Below are 23,365 nucleotides of genomic sequence, written 5' to 3' on the forward strand. Positions count from 1 at the left end.
GATCCCCAGAATGAGAAAGTGCTTCCTACCCAGCCTCTGCCAGCCCTCAGAGTATCGAATGCAGCCAGCTAAAGGCTTTGCAGAGTCAGTGGGGCTTGCGGGTTAAGCTGGGAAATCAGTTGCGTAAGATTCAATTAAAAGAGCTCCAACTGACAGAAATACATATGCAGTACATATTCTTATGTGCCAGACACTTGAAGTGAATGAAATATTTGTGTGGAAATGATTTTGCTTTTCTGATGGTTTTTTTCTGGCTCACTTTTTCCAAAGACTGGAATTTGAACGAATTTGAACTGGTTCAACAGAATTTCTTTTAAGAAAAAAACGTATTTTTGTAGCTACTGTCAAAACTCATTTTGTAGATTCTGCATTTACTGCTTTTTGAGACACTTTGCAGTTTCTCTGTATCTCTCTATAAACATTCATGTGATGACCAAAGGTAAAAATAAAAAGAGAAAGTGGATCCACTAACGACTCTCACTCGTTTGCCTCCTTTAGCTTGTCCCAATCCTATAGACCACGTTCCTGAGGACAAAGCACTCTCTTCACCTCTCCTAGGTCCACAGCTCCTGGAGCATCCATGGAGGAGGGGCCGGGGAACAGCGGAGGCATCGGCTGCCTGAACGCCCACAACCACTGTGAATGGAGGAGCCGGCACAGCAGAATTCATAATCACACGCGCATGCCAGTTATACCAACCCAAGTGGATACTGTGGACTCCAAAGTCATTTGTGACATCATATTCAAATGCAAATATTTAAAGTCTTGAAGGGCTTCTGTAGATTATGCCCCAAACAGCCACAGAAGAGTCTGCATTTGTACCGGTTATGTCAGAAGATGTAGATGTGTTGGTAAAGGAAAAAGAAAAAAGGGGATTGTAGTTGGCTCACCTTTCCTTTCTTCTGTCAGGCTAACAATAAGAATAATTATGTTTCTCTGTCATTTCAAATCGACAGTCTGAACTAATAAACTTAAGCCAAATGAATCACTGCTATTTATATATTTTGAGGTTATGAAGTACAAGAGATGCATCCAAGTTTAAAATTGTTGTTTCTGGTGACTTAAACCTTTTGTTAATTTTTAAATGTACATCTCTCTATGCTCCTTGCCTTAAAGTCAGCGTTGGTGTTAGGATAGTGGCATCGGTTTGCGGGAGGTCAGCATTTGCATGGTTTATCTTCTATCCCTTTACTTTTGGTTGCTCTGTATACATATACCGAAGGTGTCTGTCTTGGAAGCAGCTTGTAGAAAGATTTTATTGTTTTACCAGGATAAAAAGCGTTATTTTATTCAGCATTAAGTCCATTCATATGTAATGTAATTACTGTTGTATGTGGGAACCAGTCCACCATCTTAACTACCTCTCCCACCTGTTCTATTATACCTTTCTTTTCTTTCCATCTTTCAGGTCGTTTTTAAATTCATATTATTCCCATTCCCCCCTTTATTAATTTTTACAGTCTTTTATTATTCTATGCATTGGGTGGGTATATCACAGGGAATAACATGATCCCTAACTTACGAAAACCTAATGAAAACTAGTACTTTTACCAGCTATTGGGCAGTAAGGACAGAAAGGACCTTAGAATACCAGCCCTTGTAACTCTTTGTTGTTACTGTTGTATCTTTTAATTCTACATTAATTTTAAACCATATACGAAGTCAAACTCATTTAAATTTACCAACATTATTGACCCTTTCCTGTGACCTTCCTTCCTTCTTACGTCTCCACACTTCCATTTTCTTTTTGCCTGAAGAACTTTCGTGTTTCTCTTAGTGCAGATACTGCGAGTGATGAATTCTCTCCATTTCTGTTTGTTTCAAAACGTATTTCCCTTAATTTCCGAAGGTATAAGATTCTAGACGGGCACTTTGAAGATATCCTATTATCTTCTGGATTCCATTTTTTCTATCAAGGCTTACTGCATGCCTTTGAATTTAATGTATATTTTTTCTTTGGCTGCTTCGGGATGTTTTCTCATCAGTTTTACTATGAGTTACCAAAGTGTGGTTTTCTTTATATATTTTTTCCCCTGTGGTTCAAAGTACTTGTTGAAACTGTCACTTGTATATATAGTAGGTTTTGGAAAATTCTTGGCTATTATCTCTTAAAATACTGCTAGTCTGCTGCTGTCAGAAACAAAATTTCTGACTAGTTTCTCTTGATCTCATTTTCTCAAATGTATGAATTATCTTTAAATGATCTATTATATACTAATACGTTATATAGTTTAAGAGAATCCAATAATTGGGATAATATCTTAATGGTTTATATCTCAAGATAAAGTATGTTCCAATTAAAAGAATCCTGTTTTTAAACAAATATTTGGTAGGAATTTAAATTCAGTTCAACGTATGCATAAAATCTACTTTATTGATACCCACTGCATAAGCTATCAATTGGCCATTTAGCACTTTTAAATGGCCATGAGCATAAGTCCATAAAGTAGGTTTTATACAAACAAAAATTTAAATTTCTACGAAAGCTATTAATTCCTGGTATGTTTAACTTTTTGCTTTATATTTAAAGCCATGTCCATTTTTTTTAAAACAAATTAAGAAAAATGCTTGTTTTCCTACTGGAAACAGAGCACTAATACGTCCCTAAATTAGACTTCGGGGAGCATCATGCATCAAGTAAGTGGAATTACAAATACTACTACCACCACACCAGCACTGTTATTTTCCCTGTCAGATACCCGTAGTCAAAAGTACAAAATATTGGGCTTCTAGTACTCTCAGGGACTCAAGAGCCAATTATTAATTTGTTCATCTTCCAAATACAGAAGCTACTCAATGTTTCTTAACTGACGCTCTGTAGCCTACTAAGGTTTCCTAAGTCTGGGTTTATAGACATCGACAGTGACTCATAAGGAGAGCATCTAGGGCAAGAGGCCCTCTTAATAGGCTCCATTAAAAGTACCAAAAGTACCAAATAGAATTTGCAATCAGGAGCATATTCAGCTTAGCCTATGAAGCCTACAATGAATTTAAATTCATCCTAATAATAAAATCCCTAATAATGACTTGCCATAAAGTAAAGCAATCTATATTATACTCTATAAAAATATAAAGTTTTCTCTATCTATAATAAACTAGAAACTCAAACTTATAAAGTATAAATGGGCCAAATAAATTTCTATATGAGTATATTTTCCAGATGACTATAGCTTATCCTCCCTAAAGTGCCAAGATGTTTTCTTACATGTTTATTTTAAACTTTTATATTACATACTCTCCTACCTCTTAAACCCCAGCATACTACATATAATTTGGGATTCTTATTCATGAGAAAGGTTTATCGTCATGAACATAAATTACTGCTTTGAGGCATGACATAAGTATACTTTAAGGGTAGAGGTGATTGGCCCCTGCGTGGAGGGACTCAAGCCCACGAGCTGTAACAGACCTGATAGACAAATCAATCAAATGAATAACCTTCGCCTTCTGCTCTGGATGGCTGATACTGGCTGGCCACGTCTAAGCAAGTGAAAACATGCTATATTGATCAAGAATCTTCTCTTTTAAACACAATTAGACCTGACAATTTGATTGTAATCACTTCAAAATGTTCAATAAAATGAAAAGCTCAAGGCTATAAATGAGAAGATATGGACAGCGCCTTTGTAGGTGGCCCGTACATACAGTCACTCTTAACAATCCTCTCCTCTTTATGAAGCTAAGAACTTTTACTACCACTGCAGAGGAATCACTGAGGAAAACAACTAAAATTTTACAACAAATGGGCTGATAACTAGAAAAGGGAATGATAGCAGAATAACATAAGAATAACATAAGAATCAAGCTGGCCTACCTCTAAATATCTCTCTGCCTGAAAATATAAAAATCTGTCCCTTAAACTTAAAGATGCGCTCAGAAATACGAAGCATGCTTATCTGAAGACCCTTGGGAGAACTGAGAGCTGTGGGTCACATTCGCGCGTCTAGTTCAAGCACTGCTGATACCAGGGAGGTGGGACCATCTGCACCAAGGAGACTAGAGCTCAGATTAGGGACAAGGGAGGTGATGGAAAACTCTAAAGCATAAAGTGATGAAACAGGATGAGGGGAGCAAAGAGGAGAGGTAAGGGCCATTCAGCACCGAGGGGAGAAGTAAAAGAGGAAGGAAGCAAGAAAGAGCGATGAGAAGATGCCTAACAAAGGACTCTCTCACGCCACTTAGCAGCCTGCTTCTGAGACCCAAAGCCATGAATCAAATAGGTCCACTAAACTATAATTAACCAATCTCTTAAAGAGCAATTTGACCAGGAACCTAGTCACCAATGAAAATCTTATCTCCAAAACAAAAATTCTGAGATCCTCATGAATGACAAAATGAATATAAAATGACTGTGTCTGAATTACATTTTAAATCATTCCTATTTTGGTAGAAATGTTATGTCATTTCAATGCTATTTCTTTAGGATACTTCCCTCAAAGCAACTTCAGTACATGAAAAAAATCATCTATCCGTTACCAAAAGATCAATATATTTTTAATTAAGATAAAATCAGAAGTAAAAACAATAGGCTACCACAAGTTATCTTCTGACTTAAAATGTTTTTAACAGCTTCATATACCATGTAGCATAATGGTGTCTTATCCCATAAAATTCAACCCACTGTAAGTATACAACTCAATGATTTTAATAAATGTATAGAGTTGTACAATCACCATCGCAATCCTTAAATGTTTTTAATAATGTGAGCTGTCAGCAGACAATAAGACGATCTCCTCGCACAATGCACCTGTACACAGACAACATGACTCGGATTTACACAGCAGCAGCATCCGAAGGCACGAGCCGAGATCGGGCCTCGCGCGGAGGCCGAGAGCTCTGTAGGGCCCCGCCAGGCTCCTCTCGCTTTCCCCCAGTGCCCTCAAGGAGTGAGTCTGCTACTGGCTCTTTAGGAAAGTACTAGAGCAATGCCAGTGACACTCCATTCATTCATCAGTAAAATATATAAAATATTTCACGTCGTTAGTGTCGTAGCATGAACGTGTCCATAGACAGCAGCGGACTAAAATCACGCACTTAAAATCCTATGTATATACATTTTACCATTTTACTGATGGAGACATCTTCACCGCTTCGAAAGTGGAGGAAGAGCAGATGGCGAGCACTGCACTGGTGACTGAGGGCCACTTGGGTCAACTGTCTGCGGCGCTCAATACGAGTAGCAAGGCACGTCATTGCTAAACCGAGATCCTCTATCGCCAAATGAATCAAGGTTCCTGACACTTCTCTCTTCAGACTATTCCTGAATATAGCATGGAATATATACTCTTGCACCTTTTTTTTGTTTGTTTGAGAATTTTTATAAAAGCTTTCTTGAGCCAAACTGATGACACATGTCGGGGAGCAAGATCTCAAATGCTCTCGAGGACAACAGATTTGCAGCTTCTTTTAAGCATTTGAACTTAAGGACAATATGTAAAGAAGATTGGAGAAAGCGAGGCAGGGATTGGATTACAGGACAGTTAAGGTTATGTGCTCTCTTGAGGGTCAAAATCATCTAGGTGAGTTAATCTAGACACACAAGAACAATGGACAGGGCTGGCTTAGAACCTCTCACTGAAGAAGTTGTAGGCCTGGGGTGTGACTACCTCTCATGACTTGCCCAGATGGGAATTTATGATCAGATCACCCTGTGAGGTTACTTTTCATAGAACCCCTTTTTGGGAAGCCACGGTTCCCCCTTTTGGTCATAAATCAATCCAAGAATGCATCAATGACCAACCTTTTGGTCAGATAATGTGTGGTCTCACAGCACTAGGAAGGCTCACTCCTAAGAACTGTCAATATCCACATTGTCTATATATTTTTGCTCTCTATATTCTGATATTTGTTACCCTAACTGAGCTTATCCTAGTCTCGATCTGCAAAAGAGATTTTGATTTAAAAAGCTTTTGGGATCCATTTAAAGTCTGCAACCTAAAGCAATCTTTCCATGGATATCTGTGTGAAGATAGAGCTATCGCCCAGACATTACACAGAAAATGAAGAGAGAAAACATACAGAAAGACCATGTGGGCCTTTTGCCCAGCTGCTTACTCTGCCAAGAACCATGTCTCCTCTCAAACCCCACCCCTCACGTGGCCCTGTCCAGTTCATCAGACTCATTTTTCAGGCAGCGACTTAGACATCCCTTCTTCGGGGATGACCTCCACCCAGGACCCCCAGACCCACCAGTCAGGCCCGAGTTTCACAATATCCCAGGTTTTTTCTTCAGAAACTTAAGTCTAACGATAAAACTGTGTGGTCAGGTAATTAATATCCATCTCTTGGATTCAAGTCTACGCTCCCGGAAGTTTGAGTTTTTTCACCCTGCAGCCCCAGCACCGACTGCAGGCCTTGGCACTCAGTAAATATTTGCTGAATATTTTTGAATAGTCCCTGTACAGGAAGAGACTGCACTGAACAAAACAGACACAGCCCCTGTCTTGTAGCTGATCCTCCAGCAGGGGCAGACAAAAAAGAAATCCAAAAATCCATGTGTAACTACCACTATGCTAAGAATTTAACTATCATTCTTACTTTCTCCTGGACACCACAAGGAATTAAAAAATGTTGATTTTTCATGAAGCTTTACTTTTCTTTCATCTCTTTAGCATGTCCCTTCTACTTACTGTTCCTCATATTAATAAATCCCGGCTGATCCAACCAAAGTTAGAGACGTTCAACTTGTCAGAGACAGACCACACGGCACCCAGGCTGAAAGGCCACCTGCCTGCAAATGTCTGGGGAAGAGCCTTTCCAGACTGAAGAAAGAGGAGCAGTTCTAAATAGGTAGTTTCTAGGCACCAAGGTTAACAGAACGACGTTTCTGGCAGAGCTGGCTAAAAGAAACAGCAATTAGCAGCAAAGGATACCACAACCAAATAATACTTTAAAATTCTTTCGCCATACATTTTTTAAAAGGGGCACATGAAATAGAACCTTCACCAATGCTACTAATATTTTACTACTAAATATATTACTTTTTATAATCTCCATGTAGTAGAGACATGTTAATATCATTGTAATTTCAGCAAATAACATTATTGGGGAAAAAAAACAGTTCAAGTTTAAAATTTGTTCAAAACTATATAGCTAGAACTTAAGATGTTCTCTAGTAGAATATGTGACATCTCTAAGTCACCTTTAAAACTAAGGGAAAAAATAATAGCCTAACTCTATCAAATGCTTACCATTATCAGGAACCATGCTTTAATTAAATAAAACCATGTTTTATTAAATCTTATAATATCTGTATCAAGGAGGTGTGATCGTCCTTGTCTTAGAGTCAGCCACTGAGGCTCAGATGAAATAACCTGACCCAAGGCCACAGTGTGACCTCCGAGATTACTCCACCTCTGGGGCAAGTGCCCAGTCAAAGCCATCTGGGGGAACAGCCTATCTCACTGTGAAATACAGGGCAATTCTCTCTGATGTGCTTTCGTAACAAGCATTCCAGTGGACATCAGTTTCCTGTTAGGGGCTGAACTATGTCCCTTCGAAATTCTTATGCTGGAGTCCTAACCTCTAGTACCTCAGAATATGACCCCACTGGAAAGAAATAGGATCTTTAAAGAGGTAATTAAGTTAATGTTCAAATTAAGTCATTAGGGTCGACCCTGATCCAATATGACTGGTGTACTTATAAGAGGAAATCTGGACACAAATGCGCAAAGAAGATGTGAAGACACGGTCACCTACAAGCCAAGGAGAGCAGCCTCAGAAGAAACCAACCCTGATGACAACTTGATCTCAGACTTCCAGCCTCCGGAATTGTGAGGAAATTTGTTGTTTAAGCCACCAAGTTTGCAGAACTTTGCTACGGCAGCCCAAGCAAACTACCACGGTTCCTAAGCCATGCCTGCTGACACTGCACAGAGCTCAGAGTTCAGTGACAGTCACGAACAGCGGCATGGCTCACCCACGCTGTTTTTAGACTGTCAGTGACATCTGCATCTCAGCAGGCAAGAACAAAAATTCGTGCATTAATATGTAGAGAGTTAAGTAGGAGGAAAACAGGAGAAAGAGTTTAAGTACAGATGTTTTATTCTCCGCATCCTCTCCCCCTGGGAGGTAAGATGCTCTCCTGGGAGAACGCACCCCCAGTGGTTATCTTGGTTCTAACACGTATCAGAGGCACCCCTCCCATTGGCCAAGCTGACGGTGGCCAGAGCAAGGGATTCAGCGGGGCATGGGGAGGGGAGAGGAGGGGTGAGGAACCCCAGAGAGGATGAGGAAAGAGAAGAAGAGAAGAGTGAGGTGAAGGCTTAAAAGCGAGGAGCTGGGGGTGGAATGACACACAGGGTGGGGCTGCAATTCTCTCGTGGGAGAAGAGCAGCAGGGCGGCCAGGAAAGATTCTCCTTTGTTTCCTCCCCACTCCCTTTCTTAACAGCCAAACCCTGAAAGTGATGTGACTAGAAAAAATAAAAGGCAGAGATTAGGAAAGTGAAAAATTGAGACAGTTTCTGTCTTTGTTTTAAATATTTTTTCTCCAGTTCACCCTATTCCCCCATCTCTCCCTCTTCCAAAATATCCTACGTAACAGGTTCCTCCACTGCCTACCAACCATTTGTCTTTGGTCCAAAGAAAGGCAAGTGGTACAAGGAGGGGAGGTACATGTAAATAGGGGCTGACCACAGGAGATGGCCATACCTCACCACCTCCTAATCACCACACTTCGCAGCATCATAAACTCATCAACCATTAACACATCTGTACATTGCTTACAGGAGATAAGGGTTTGGTATGCCTGCCAAGTCCAAACCCCTCTGCTCTGAATACCCCTCCTGCCTAGAGGAGTGGACATCTGGAGCACGTCTGAATTTTGTGGCCCTTGTCCTAGTAAGCCAAACAGAGTCTGAACGGGTCTGAACTAGACTCCCTACTCAATCCTTGATGGCTTGTCAGTCTCCAGTGGTTGTAGGAAGCATCAGATGTTGGTTGGTTGAAGGGATGAGGTTGGTTTGTGTACCATGTAAGGCACACATTTTGTGTCCTGCATACACAGACACAGAGAAAGCCAGAGGAAGAGAACGACGAATGAGAGGGAGAGGGGAAGTGATGGTCAGAGACCACGTACCCCGGAAAAAAGTAATCTTGGATCTTATAGAACGCCCACTTCTTGGTTTTGATCCCTTAGGTTCCTTATAAAAATCTGTGGGGTTTTCTTTTCTTTCTGTTTTCCTTTTTTCTTTTTACTTATTTATTTTTTTGCATAAGCTAATGGGCTTGGATTCGCAACCGAAAGAGTCTTGCTGAAATAGTGATTTATAATTTATTAAGCACCTTCAGGTTGTTATCTCACTGGACACTCATAATACCCTAGGTGAAAAGAGGGCAGTTATTTTTATTCTTATTTTACTGTTGATGAAGGAGAGGCTCAGGGATGTTATAGCCACAATAAACTGGCCTCCTGGGATTCTCACCCTTGTGACATCCCCTCCCACGCTGGCTCTGGGCTTGGCTATGTGCCCTTCTTTGGCCAATGGGATATTAGCATGCTCAGGGATATCGATAAGCCCTTGCACATGGGAATCTGTCTTCTAGCCACTTCTAGCCGCTCTGAAAGGCTATCCGGGTATCCAGCAGAAAGACCCACAGAGAGGCCATGTGAGACAAGATATGCAAAAAGAGATGCCACGTGAAGGAAAACTGAGACACCGCAGAAAAACCCTCCACTCAATGCTTCCGTGTGAATGACCCCAGCCAAAGAGCAGAAGAGCTTCTTGGTCAATCCATAGACTCATGAGATATTATACCCCACTGTTTTAGGGCATTAACTTTGGGGTGGCTTATTACACAGCAATGGATAAATGAAATGGATGGATGCTAAGTAACTTCTCTTATATCGCAAAGCTAAAAAATAAAGCTTGAATCCAGGTCTTCTGATTGATTTCAGTGATTTATTCATTGCTCCAGGATGTGACTCAAATTGAAGAAAAATAACTCAAAAGTTTCAAACACTTCATTTAAACAATAGAAAATGAATTTTAGGCTCAGAACACTCAGCTGTGAAATTATCCTGTCAGCATATAAATGAATTAAAAATATATGTATGTAAATGCGGATAGGTAGGAGAGTGTTACTAAAATACTGAGCATGGTTACACAATGTCTAAATACTTTTTTCTTCTGTATAGAAAGAATTAAACAACTACAAAAGGCAGAATATACAACAATGTTCATAGCAATATTATTTCTAATTGCAAAAAGAAAAAAGAAAAAAAAACAGTTACCCAGCGACAGGAAAAAAGACAAATCATGGTATATTCATACAACAGTATAAACAAGGAGCTAAAGTCTCATACATCGACATGGATAAATCTAAAAAATATAAAGTTGAGTGGGGAAAAAAAGAAATGAAAGAAAACAAGTGGCCTAATACCATTTAATAAAAAATCCCCAAAATACAAACCTTGGCAAAATATCGTTCAAGGATACTACATAAAAGCAATAATGAAAATCAAGGGAATAAGTACAAAATTCAAAACGGCAGGTTTTTGGCAGGGAAGGAAGCAGGATATCCTTGGAGGGGGCACGGTGAGGGCTCCACAGACAGTGGTCATGTTTCATTTCTTAAGCTGGGTGGCTGATATATGTGTTTGTTTTACGACAACTTATGCCATATGCCTATGATAAACAGCTTTTGTATCTAAAATATGTTTCATAATGAAAACAAATTTTTAAAAACAACCAAAGACTCTACCGAAGGAAAATTAGATTCTCTGGCAGTATGTGCTTTATAATACCCAGAAATCAACCGAGGTCCCAAGTACTCAATCATTTTATTTTACAATAAAGAAAAGGCATACTACAGAGGTAGCTATAGTCCCAATGACACAGGAAGAACGGTAAAGCCTCCAATAGCTCATAAAAATCGATACCAAAGGAAAACTAGATATTTAAATTTAGTACTTAAAATATTTCATATAGTATTTTTCAAGACTTTTTGGGACCCACCTATATAACATCTATTGTCTCATGAACAAAATTCCCTCTGAATCCAGGACACAGGTACCTGTCCTTTCAAGAGAGGACCCGGTGACTGACCTCGACTTTCCATCAATTTGCCTGACCTGGGTAGGGCTCCTGCAAAGGACTACACTCCATATTAAGAGACTCACACTCTTTCCTGGCCGGAGTTGACTGTATCAGGAATGGACAGCTGACCAAAGCCAGCAGTCATGGTCTGCCACCTGCCTGCCTCTCAGCCTTATTCCTATTATCATCTCCCTTGAAATCAGTGCAGTTGGTTTATCTTTCCATCAGAGCGCCTACCACAATTATCAAGTAATTATACACTGATTTCAGTGTTTACTCTCTGGTGTTTGTCTTCTCTCTTGAACTCTAAGTTCATGAGGGTGGGAACTGGGTCAGTTTTTGCTTACTATAGTGTTTACCAACTAGCACAATTCCTGACACATAGTAGGCATTTGATAAATTGGATGTTTTTTTTAAGATGAAGAAAAGATTGCAATATTACGCCTCCATTTCTCTAAAACTTTATTTCATGGAACTTATATAGAAATACACCCACTTTGGGCAGACCCAAAATAAAGGCAAAGGAATCAAAGCCATAACAGAATCCACATTTATCATCAAAGAAGAAAACGTCATAGAATGCCATATTAAATTTAACTAGTTTAAGTTGTTTACAGAAACATACCTGTATGAAGCTGAATTTTTCCAATAACACCTTCGACTAACCCCAAACAGATGGGATTCCAGGCAAGAAGTAGATCGGTAGCTTAAAAAAAAATAAGAAACAGTCATGAGAGAATATTCATCAGAAAACATATTAAAACTGTATCTTTGCAGTATATTAAAAAATGACAAACATCCCGAAAGAACAGTTACGAACACCCAGAACTGAATACATTACTATCAAACAATTTTTGAAAAAGCATTAAACCCAAGGCCTGATATAAGGACAGTTATGGCAAAGAACTGACATTCTGAAACTGCTCAGATGAGAAGCAGTACTCTGGCGCCCTGCAGTGGAGGAAAGAGGCTGATACATCACAAGACAGCAAAGAAAGGAGGTGTCCGCAGTCCGTAGCCAGTCTCAGATCCGAAGGCAAGGCCTGAGACGCCACCATAGAGATGGCCACTTACTGGATCACAGTCTGGAAAACACACTTTCCCAAAGAAGCTTACACCAAGCAAAGAAATCCCAAAGGCCAGCGCTCTCTTATGTGACTTCGAGAGCAAAAACAATAGGAACTGCTTCCATTTATTGAGTGCCTACTGTGTGACAGGCATCCCAATCAGGGCTCCTCATCTCGGCAACAAAACAATGATTTGGGTGACTGTTTTCTCAATTCTCCCCAAAATGGCAAATAACTGGTGCCATTCTAGACGCAGAGGACAGAAGCTAATTCATTGCACACGATGACTGCCTGAGGATAATAGAGCTTAATTTTCGTGGAGCCCAGGTTGCAAAAGGCCATTATATACACGGAGGTAAATGTAACATTAGTGGTAGTTCAATTGCTGGAAAAGATTAGCAAGAATGAAAACGATACTCCTCTTGGCAGAAGATTAGAATTACATTTTACTAATTACCATTTAAATTTTATTTTAGTGAAATTTATAATCAGTCAGGGATAACTACATGCTTAGTTTAGTCTCCAAATTCTTTTGAGTTTTGACTACTGTATCTTGAACATCTTGTTAATGACATATTCGATGGGAAGCAAAAAAGTTGACTTCTCTGTTTTTATTCAAGAATTAAAGTAAAATAAGGAATTAATTTTTTAAAGGTTGATATATACATTATCGCTTCTAATCCCAACAACTCTGTGAGTTAGGGATTAGGAGTCCCATTTTACAGATGAGGAAATGGAACCTTAGAAAAGTCACCTGGCCACATTACACAACGGGTCAAGGGCAGAGCTGTACTTCAAAGCCCAATCTGTATAACTCATGGCCTAAGCTCTTGACCATCTTGCCTTCCTCAGAACCTATTCGTGGATCTAATCAATAAGACAATATTTACATTTTAAATAACATGCATTCTTATTATAAAAGCGATACTGCATAAAGTTAGAAAAAGTATTTTATCACTCCTATCCCACCACCCAGAGATAATTTATTATTTTGCTGCACTTCAAGTCATACGTTTGTGTGTACGTCTAACTGCAATACTGTGAATACAGCACTACATACTAATTTTTTCTTATGACATTTCATGAGTATTGTCTCACGTCTTTAAAATCTCCTTCAAAATTATAATTTCAATGCCTGCATAATTTTCCACTTAAGGAAGCACTTCCTCACTCTTGGACATTTAAGTGATTTCCAGCTTTTCTCTATTATAAAAAATTTTGTGATAAATGATGAGTGGTATGCAAACATTTTATTTGCCTCTATAATCAATAGGTTCAGGACAGATTCCTAGGAATGAAATTAGTAGGTAAAAACACAAAAATTTAAAGCTTTCAAATCAAATTGCTTTCTAAAAAGGTTACATACCAAGTTAGATTTATGCCAGAAACATATAAAAATGCTTGTTTTAAAATACTCTATTATTTAGAATATCTTTTTTAATTTTGCTGATTTGATGGTATCCGTTGCCTAACATGTTTATCTTCTTGTCATTGCTGGTAGGTGAAACATTACAAAATGGACTGTTTATGTTTCTTCCACTATGATTTTCTTGTTCATATCCTCTAACGATATTTTATTTATATTCCTTATTGAGTTTTTTGTAATGATATCCACTTTGACATGTTTGCAAATATTTTCAGTTTTTAATCTATCATCTTTTCATTATCTTTAATGCTTGAAAGTTGTTCCTTCCCCAGTATCGATTAAATATTTATTACTTTTATCTGTTAATTTAAAAAAATCTAACTCTACTGGAATTCATGTTGGTATACAGACTAAAAATACTGATTTCTTTTCAAATTGTGAGCCAGAATCCCTGTATCGGGCAGACCAAGTGACATCTTCCAACACAAATGCTCCTGGCTTAGGAAAGAGCTCAAGTCACCCATTACCCTGCACTCGGACCTCAGATAAACAGACTACAGTTATATATAGAGCCCTTGAGTACCAAATGGGCTCTAGGGATATAGAGGAGGAAGAAAAGTTAGAACTAAAGCAGTCCAGAACCGTGGTACAGAAGAAGTGGAACTTCAAGCATAAGGAAAGCAGCAAGAAAAATACAGAGGAAAGAAAATGCAAGTTTTGTTTCAGAACGTGTCCCCTTCATTGGGAAAACACTTATCAGGTACCTGCCAGGAACCAGACTAAAAAGATATAAAGGAGCAAACAGTCTAGAACAGGAAACCAATGGGTATGGTGGAGATGTGAACTGATAAGACTGGAAAAAGTAATCTGAGGCCAATTGTGGAGAGGCTTGAATAAAAGACTAATGAGCCTGCGTTTCCTGGAGACCAGGGCAGGCAGATAATATAAGTAAAACAAGATTGTAGCCAGCAGTTAGCCGACAGCATTGAAAGGGGGTGGAGGCTGAGAGTAGGGAAAGGAGCTAGAACAGTGGTCCCCAACCTTTTTGGCACCAGGGACAGGTGCTCCTATGAGAATCTAACGCCTGATGACCTGAGGTAGAGCTGAGGCGGTGATGCTAGAGCTGGGGAGTGGCTGCAAATACAGATGAAGCTTTGCTTGCTCACCTACAGCTCACTTCCTGCTGTGCATCCTGGTTCCTAACAGGCCACGGACCAGTACCGGTCCACAGCCTGAGGATTGGGGACCTCTGAGCTAGAAGGTTATTGTAAGTCTTGGCTTGAAAAGACACAGAGCTACCCTAGCGGTGAAGAGTAGGTGAAAATGCAAAGGAGGTTAACATAAAACATCTCAGAGGAAGCTGTATGAAGGACAGGAAGAGAATAAATCGAAGATGACATTGAGACATCTGTTCTCTCCTGAGGGGGGAGAAGATGAGGACATGGACGAGAAGAGTAAGAGGGAGCAGGACCGAAAGGACAGGGTACACGGCCCTGGGAGGAAAGCTGGGAGCGAACCTCCTGACTCCATATCCTTTTGCATCTTTGGCATTTTGAACCATGTAAACACATCAGCCATTCAACAAAATAAAAATTTAGCTTTATAAAACTAGAAAAGATGACCACGTTTTGTGGTCTAAAGACAAAAATAAAGTTACCGATAATCTGAGGTCCAGAGAGAGAACGAGTTAAACCCGTTAAGATTGAGTTCATGGTGGAATGAAGGAGAAATGTCGAGATGTAAGAAGGAGAGATTTTAAAGGAGGAAAACAGAAGATGATATTAAAAGCACAGGTATAAAAGTTAACCTTGAAAAGGAAGGATACTACTTTTTTCTATGTCTGAAAGCAAAGATAAAAGGCTAAAAATAGAAATGGAGAAGCAGATGAATGTATTGGATGGCCCTGACGCAGTAAAAACAGGAGTCCAAGTCATCTTTGCTTTAGCGGGGGGAAGGACAGAGGGAGAGAGGGGCAGCGCAGGCTTGGCATGAAGGGGGTCCAGCAAGTCAATCTGTAAATGTTCTATGTGTGCTTGAAAAGCACATATAGTTTTAACTTAGTGTTTTCAAGAAAAAGGGTATCAATCCATTAGTAGGTCAAGAAATCAATTTTGTATAATGAGATCAGCATTAACAGCAATGAAACAGAATATAACAGAAAACAGAACAGTTGCACCGTGAGAGGAGAACATTTCATGAAATTTCTGTTTCTGGTATATAAATATGTATGTGTGTTCACCAGCTCATGATTTTAAAAATATTTCTTACTAAGATCTCAAACATTTGAACACACTTAAACTTTGGGGCTAGGGCTCATTATATCAACTTTATTGATTATTTTGTTCAACTCCCCTCTGTCTATGCTAATTTTCTGACTGCTTAATCTAATAGTTATTGAGAGAGGGCTTATTTTTTTTTTCAATCTCGCACTTAGTATTTTTTCCATTTTTCCTTAATTTTTACTATATATTTTTTGAGACTATGTTGTCAGGTATATACAGATTCTGGATTATTATGTTCTTCCTTGTGAACTCTGTTTATCAGGATGTAATGACTGCCTTTATTTCAAATGCTCTTTGCCCTAAAGTCTGACTTGTCTAACATTAGTATTGGAAATACATTAGGCAAAAGAAGGATAAATATGAACTGCGAATCAATCGTATCACTTCTCCCCAGAACTTTAGAAACAAGTCCAAATTCCTTGGAAAGGCTTGTAGGGCCCTGCATGGGCTCGTCCCGTCCACCCTCCTCCTGCCTCCCACCTGCCCACCCCAAGCATCCTGGTCTTCCTCCAATCACCCAGAAATGTACACAGACTGGGCATGGAATGCTGCTCCCCACCCACTTCTGCCTGTTCTTCATTCCAGACTCAGAACAAGGGTCACTGGAGTTCCCTGACACATTCCCCACTCCACCCACCCAGGAGAACCGATCAGGACCTCTTTTGTGACCCCTCCCTCCCGACCCTGCTCATATATCCATCATGACACCTTATTTTAGTATAATGTACCTAATTATTGACTTGCCTGTCTCCTTGACTGAGCAGGAAGCTCATCAAGAACAGGAAGCTCATTAAGAGCTGGTCCCCAGGGCATGACACACAGCAGGCTCCAAAATGCTACAGGAACAAAGTATGACACAGAATGCAAAGGCACTGGTGAAATCAGACAATTTACAGTGAATTACGTTAGAAGGGTTGACTATTTAAAGTGGCAAAGTTAAAGTCATCTAGTCTATTTCAGATAAAGGCAGCAGGGCTGACAAAGTGACTGTCTACGACTACACAGCTTGTCAAAATCAAAACGCCATTTCCCACTGTCAGCCCAGGGATTTTTCTAACATATCTCCAACACCATGAGTTTCCCTACCAAATGTTCTCGGGCATGATATTCATTTCAGTTTTGTGGGGGGCTTTCAGCTCACGGCCATCATTCCAGCAGCACAAGTCAGAACCTGGGAGACACCCAAAATGCTTTTCTTCCTCACAAGTCCTATTGATTCTATCTCCTCAACATCTGATGAATGCTTCACTCTCTCCATTCCTCTGTCACTATTTTTGCCCAGAGCCAAGGCCACCCCGATCTGGATCACTAAAAAAGCTCTTGTCAGCTCTGTATCTAGCAGGCTGCTTAACACGTAACAGACCCTCAAGTATTTATTGAATGTAAGCAGGACTCTAGACTGTTTGGTTCCGTGGGCCCTAAAGCAGAAGGCAGGGAGCTGAGAACGAGGCTGAAGAGCTACACGGGGACCAACAACTCGAGAAGATGACGGAGAGTGAAGTCAGGAGCAGTTTCCTCCAGACAGGGCAGATCTGCATTTGAGACTGAACATGAGGGCGAGTGTGTGGAGGATGGACACGAGGGGGCAGAGATCCAGACGAGGGTGTGTGCAGGGGCAGCCTGGAGCTGACTGTGGAACTGGAAGCCTGGACAGAGTCTAGAGGTGCAGGCGTGATGTGGGCACAGCTTGTGTTTCGTGTCCCTGGTGAAGAGTCCCAGCTCTACTACAGGCTCTGAACCCCTCTCAGCTTCCATTTCATCTTTTGTAAATGGGAATTCTATGTAACTTATTTTTATAAGGGGTTTTATGAGGATTAAGTGAGAGAATTATATAAAAGTATCCAGCACAATGTCTGGTACATAAATGTTCAATAACTTTTAGCTCAAGCGGGAAATGTATATGTATTTAAAATTCCAGGTTCCTACCGCTCAATAAATCTCTCCATAGATTTTTATTTCAAGAGTATACATGTGGCTTTTAAAAAAAGGAAAGTATAAAGAAGAAAAAAAACCATGGTAGGGGTGTAATTCTTGAAAGCCTTCTCAGGGTAATAAATGTTTTATGAAAATCTCAGAGCATAGATATGCCCCCAGAATTTTCTTTTTCATAATATGAAACAGATCTACAGCTCAATGCAGCTCAAAACTCGGCATCCAGTCTCAGCCCCAGCAACCCAGTGCAAGTCCACATGGCAAGTCAAGCATGACTGCCAGCGATCTCCCCTCCCCGCCACATGGGAGAGAAGGCCCATCTAGAAGAGACAGAGTCTAAAGGGAAGTAAAATTATGCTTGGGAAAAAGACATGAATATTGGTAAATTTTAGTAATATATGTGAGAATAAATACTGGGTCCTGAATCTTGAGAAACCATAGAAGAATATAAATAAAATGTGTAACTTTTCATCATCAACAGACACCTGACAAAAATTCCAATGGAAGATAGAAAAAGGTGGTAGAAAAAAAGAAAAAACACAGTAAATGGAAAACATGAATAAAAGGTAGAAATAACTTCTAATATATTAATTATAATAAATGTAAAGTTTCAGCTAACCAGTTAAAAGACTATTAAGCCTCAACCCCTCCATCAATTTATTTAATTCTATTCCTATTTTGTTTACCACTGTAGACCTGTGGCCTAGCACAGTGTTTGATGCATAGCAGGCACTCATTCAATAGTAAGTGAACCAAATGAATGAATAAATGAGTAAAAGCAAGCGTGAAAGAACGAATCAGAAAATGGATTCCTCCTACCAATCGCTTATTTTCATTAACTTTTAATAAGACTAACATCTTAAGTTGTTATTGTTTTTAAAGGAAGCCCCCAAACACCAGTCTTTGCTATACGAGCACTTTTAATAAAAACACTTATTTTTCAATAAATATAATAAATGAAAAACATGTGATTTCTCACAATGAAAGACTTACCTAAACGTTTGGGGAAACTACCTTAAAATGTCTAGTTGGTACCCATGGTTTCTCACACCAACACAGAGACGAGAGACAAAAGACAACAGAGGAAGGCCTGCAGCAGGCGATGTAACTGACACGAGATGAGCAGCTCAGTGGGTCTTTTTGAACTGCTATGACTTTGTTGCCTGGCACACAGCAGACGCTTCAAAATATATGTGGGGGTGGGAGAGAAGGGGATGTGGGGGACGGGAGTGTAGTTTTTAATCTGTGACTTTTTTACTAAGGAAATAAAACAAGTTGGCATTAGCAGAACCTGAGTGTACAGAGGACACGTGTAGATAGTATCAGTCTAAGTGCATGCAACAACTATACGCAGTAATGGACACTGTCACCAATAGTAGTGGCTACTCTGGAGGCAGAGGACACTGGGATGGCAAAGAAAATGGCCCATGGGCTTATACCACCCTTCTGCAAAGAACAGCCATGTAATCAATCTGCTCCAACAATTTATTGCTTTCTAATCTTCCTTTCAACAAGTTTAATCCAATGTGGCAGAAAATTCGAAAGAGAAACATTTGAAATGTGCATAGAAGTTTTAAAATTTAGGACTACCAATGTTATCTAGTAAAGAGTAGAGTTGCTTACAAATTACAAAAGTATAGCATTTAAGAAATGCCAAATTTTAACCAGTGAAATAATTAAACATACACCAAAAGACATAAGTATTTTGTTATAAGTTCAATTGTCTGACCCATTAGGTCAACATTTCCCCCCTTATTTCAGATCCATTTGGCAGTACATGGCTTCTATTTTCATACGCCCTCCTCTTCCTGGTACACAGAAAACAAGTGATTAAGTACATGTGCCTGGAGAGAGCATGAGTCACTCACTGCAACAGCCCAGAGTGACGGGCACTCCCTCAGGCCAAGAACAAGCCTGCGTTTTACACGGCTGCTGAAGTTTATGGGCAGTTTCAGTTGTCTCAAAAGAAAAAAAAAAAAAAAGGTGCCAGGGTATGCAGAAATCATCAGACCTAAGTTTCATTTCCTGCTAAGAACAAAGGTCTGAAAAGACAATCACCAGTTAAACATGAGGAAAAGTGTTCTAAAAAGAAGAACCGAAAAGTTCCAATTGTTAGCTCATCTATGCTTCAGTTCTCAGGATCAGGCCAGGAAAACAGGTTAAGGAACAATTTGATTGTTCAAATGCAAAAATTTGATACATGTTTCTTTGAACTATCTAATGATGATTTTTGAGCATTTGGCAAGCTGAAGAGCTAATCCAGCTAAGAAATTCTAGCAGCTGGTGATGCCCCAGTGTGAACTCCAGCTCCGTGGTTGCTCACCCTGGCTGCTCACCATCATCATCCCGTAGCCGTATAAAATCCTGATGCCCGGCCCTCCCTGCAGACAGTCTGACTCAGGTGCTTAGGGTGGGGCTCTGACACAGGTCTTTTGTAAAGCTCCTCCAGATGATTCTAATGGACAGCCAGGTTGAAAATTACAGTAGTCTCCCCTTACCTGCGAGGTGGGGTGGGGGACGGGAAGGCTGGAAGACCCCCCAGTGGATGCCTGAAACCACAGATAGTATTGAACCCTATATTTACTATATTTTTCTTACACATACATACTTATGATAAAGTTTAATTTATAAATTAGGCAATTTATACACAGAAGATGTGTTCTTACCACAGATCTCAGCAACCTCAGCATATGAATTTTTTTCTTATTAGGTGAACTTTTACCTTTTTCCCTTAAAGCAAGCTACTTACAGCTTCTTTAGCATATCTGAATTCCCAGGATCACTACTCCCGTGCTTTGTGGCCATTAAGTAAAATAAGGGTTATCTAAACATAACCACCGTCATACCAACACAGTCGATCTGATAACCAAGAGGGCTAGGTAGAGACTAACGGGCGGGGAGCGTATACACTGTGGAGACACTGGACAGAGGACAATCCACTCCCGAGAGGGACTAGGCGGGACAGCATGAGCGTTCATCATGCTACTCAATGGCATGCAGTTTAAAACCTAGGAATTGTTTATTTCTGGAATTTTCCATTTGACTGCAGATAACTGAAACTGGAAAACAAAATCTCAGGTGAGGGGAGACCTCTGTATTGATGTAAGTGATTGCTGGTTAGTGGGTGGAACCTGTATAAGCAGCTTAGTGTTATCCTATCAGTCTGATTCAAAGACCATGCCTGTGTCATGTATAACTTTATACTCTTCCGTGTAGTAAAGTACCACAAATTGCATAAAGATCTCATACTATAGTGAGTTGGCATAAAAGCTGGTCTAAGCTAGTATAAAGATATACATTTCAAAAAATAACCCTAAGAATACTTAAAAGATGAGAGATACTATCGAGGAAAAGGATCTTAAGAATTTCTAGACTTTTCTATTTTAAAAAAGGGATCTAATTACAATGCAGCAAGGGGGACAGAGAGTTTTGATGATGATCATGAAAGAGATTAGAAATTGGTTTTTAAACTCCACAACAGCCACACGAAAAACTGTTGATTCTCTATCTGAAGCATAAAGTCCTAATTGTTATTTCAATAAAGACCCAATGCAACTCAAAAAAGAAGAAGACAATTAAAGTTGCATGAAAGGTCGACAATGTTAGATCCTGGGAAAATGTGATGGATATGTATGAAATTATGAGATGTGTGGATTTCATACTACATTCTGAATACCAGAAAAGGAGACACATGTTTAAAAGACATGGTTTTAAAATAAATGAAAGGAAGTACAGCTTAAATCACAACCTTCAAACATGACCTAAAGTGGCTGAAAATATAACCAGTTCAAAGGATTAGATAAATCCTTGAGTAATAAATTCATAATGCATCACCCAAGAGACATAGCAATGTGTTGGGACATACCTCTCATTTTCTGCTCTCCCGAAAGCTGTCCTTTGATATAACTTTCAGAAATAGGGATTTAAGAGATAAATCAGAGCATAGGTGAACTAGCACTTGGCATTTTCCTTTCCTCGTTTTAGAGCTCTCAAAACAAGATGCATAAAATTAGTACTTTGAACATTAAACAGATGCAACTTTTCTCGCAGCTGGTGTTTAAATAATTTCCTAGCTTTTCCTGAAAACTTTGTTCAAAAATAACTTGCTCTTTTCCATCTAGGATTGTTTGTATAGTTATTCTGCTGCTGTACCTTCAAACCTACCATCAGGCAGGTCCAGGATTTGCATTTTAATTGGCCTCAATTGAAGAACTACTTCTAGATCAAAGGACAAGGCCCACCGGGGAGTGTCCTGTGGGGTGGGGGCAGGGGGAGAACCTGTACTATTTCAGTTCTGGCCAGTCAAGCACTATTCAGTCTCACAAAACTTTTCTTTTTTAGTATCTAATTAGAACAAAGGCATTGTGCATGTAAAGAGTTATTTCCTGCAAGACAAAAAAAAAAAGTCCATAGAAGTCCATAAGTGCATAGAAGCAGTTTCTTCCAGGGCTTTCCACTCTTACAGAAACAATTACAGACTACTTAGAGCTGGAAGAAACTTCACAGAATCAAATGAAAGAGTACTTTTCTCCCCGTTTTCTTCATTACAAAGAAATATAGCTTTCCACCAACTTGAAAAAAACAGACTTCGAACTTCAAGACCCAGCTCAAATCTCCTACAAAACTCTCTTCTAGCTCTATCACAGTATCTGTCCCTCTAGAATCCTGTGTATGTCACTCCCCCATTGGACCACATCCTCGGCTAGGGCAGAGGCAGTGTTTGATCCATCTTTTTTCACTTTTGCACAATGCCCAGCAGACGGGCCTTTAATAAATGTTTGTTGAAAGAATAAATGACTTCGCAGAAACTCAGACTTTATATTGGAAGGAGAAAGAAATAGAATACTAAATTAGTTAAATGGAGGGGGTGGGGCTGCTTCTTTGAAAAAAGGGAGGGAGTATTTGAAAGGGGCACAGGGGTACAAATGCAACAGAGAAGAGACAAATGCCAGAAGAAGCACAGCTGCCCAGCAGGGAGATGAGCAAACTTGACTGCTGAGCTCTGGTCTGCCCGCCACAGCTGTTCCTCAGGGGAAAAGAGTGTTTATAAATGGCATAAGAGCACTGAGCCTTGTATCACATAATGATACTGTGAAGAATCAGTATTACCCATGCAAACTACTAAAATTAAAAGCATTATGGCATGTTTAAAATTTCCTAACATTTCAATTAGATGTTACCATTGTTTCGAATTGTATATATTGACCATTGCAGAAACTGTGGAATTTGAAGTTCAATGGAAGTAAACAAGCTGCGTCCAAGAATAAGATTTATAAAGAAAACGAATGACTTTGAAATCTCCCACTGTCAAGTTAACGAAATGCAAGGTTAAACTTGAAAGAACTTGAAATTAAAATGCAGTAACTTAAAAGAAAAACTACCATAGGACACTGACTTAAAATCAATCTGCATTGCACTCAACCAGCCTAACCAAAGAGAGTGGGCAGGAGAGGATGCTCTTTTTTTTGTGAATGAGAGCAGTTCCTTTAAGGGTCTCACAGCAACCAGAAAGTGAGTCATCAGAACAGAGCATGGGATTTCATTAAGATGCTAGCAGTACATGCTGTGAGAGTACTATGATACTAAATGTTCAGTGTTTATCATCACTTTTAAAATACTCTTTATACATTTTTACTTAACTGATTATCAACAGCTACTGATAACAAAAAAATATCATTCCT

The 23,365-nt window shown here is 39.6% G+C and overlaps 1 protein-coding gene across 2 annotated transcripts in view; it reads right to left on the reverse strand.

Moving 5' to 3' along the window:
* INPP5F (inositol polyphosphate-5-phosphatase F) overlaps positions 1–23,365 on the reverse strand; it is a 76,279-nt gene that overhangs the window by 45,630 nt on the left and 7,284 nt on the right. For both annotated transcript variants that reach the window (XM_011359222.2, XM_023530087.1), the window contains exon 2: positions 11,663–11,743. In XM_011359222.2, coding sequence (XP_011357524.1) covers positions 11,663–11,743 — 81 coding nt within the window. The remainder of the gene's footprint in view (positions 1–11,662; positions 11,744–23,365) is intronic.

Source organism: Pteropus vampyrus, unplaced genomic scaffold, assembly GCF_000151845.1.
Source record: "Pteropus vampyrus isolate Shadow unplaced genomic scaffold, Pvam_2.0 Scaffold46, whole genome shotgun sequence".
NCBI classification, from domain to species: domain Eukaryota; kingdom Metazoa; phylum Chordata; class Mammalia; order Chiroptera; family Pteropodidae; genus Pteropus; species Pteropus vampyrus.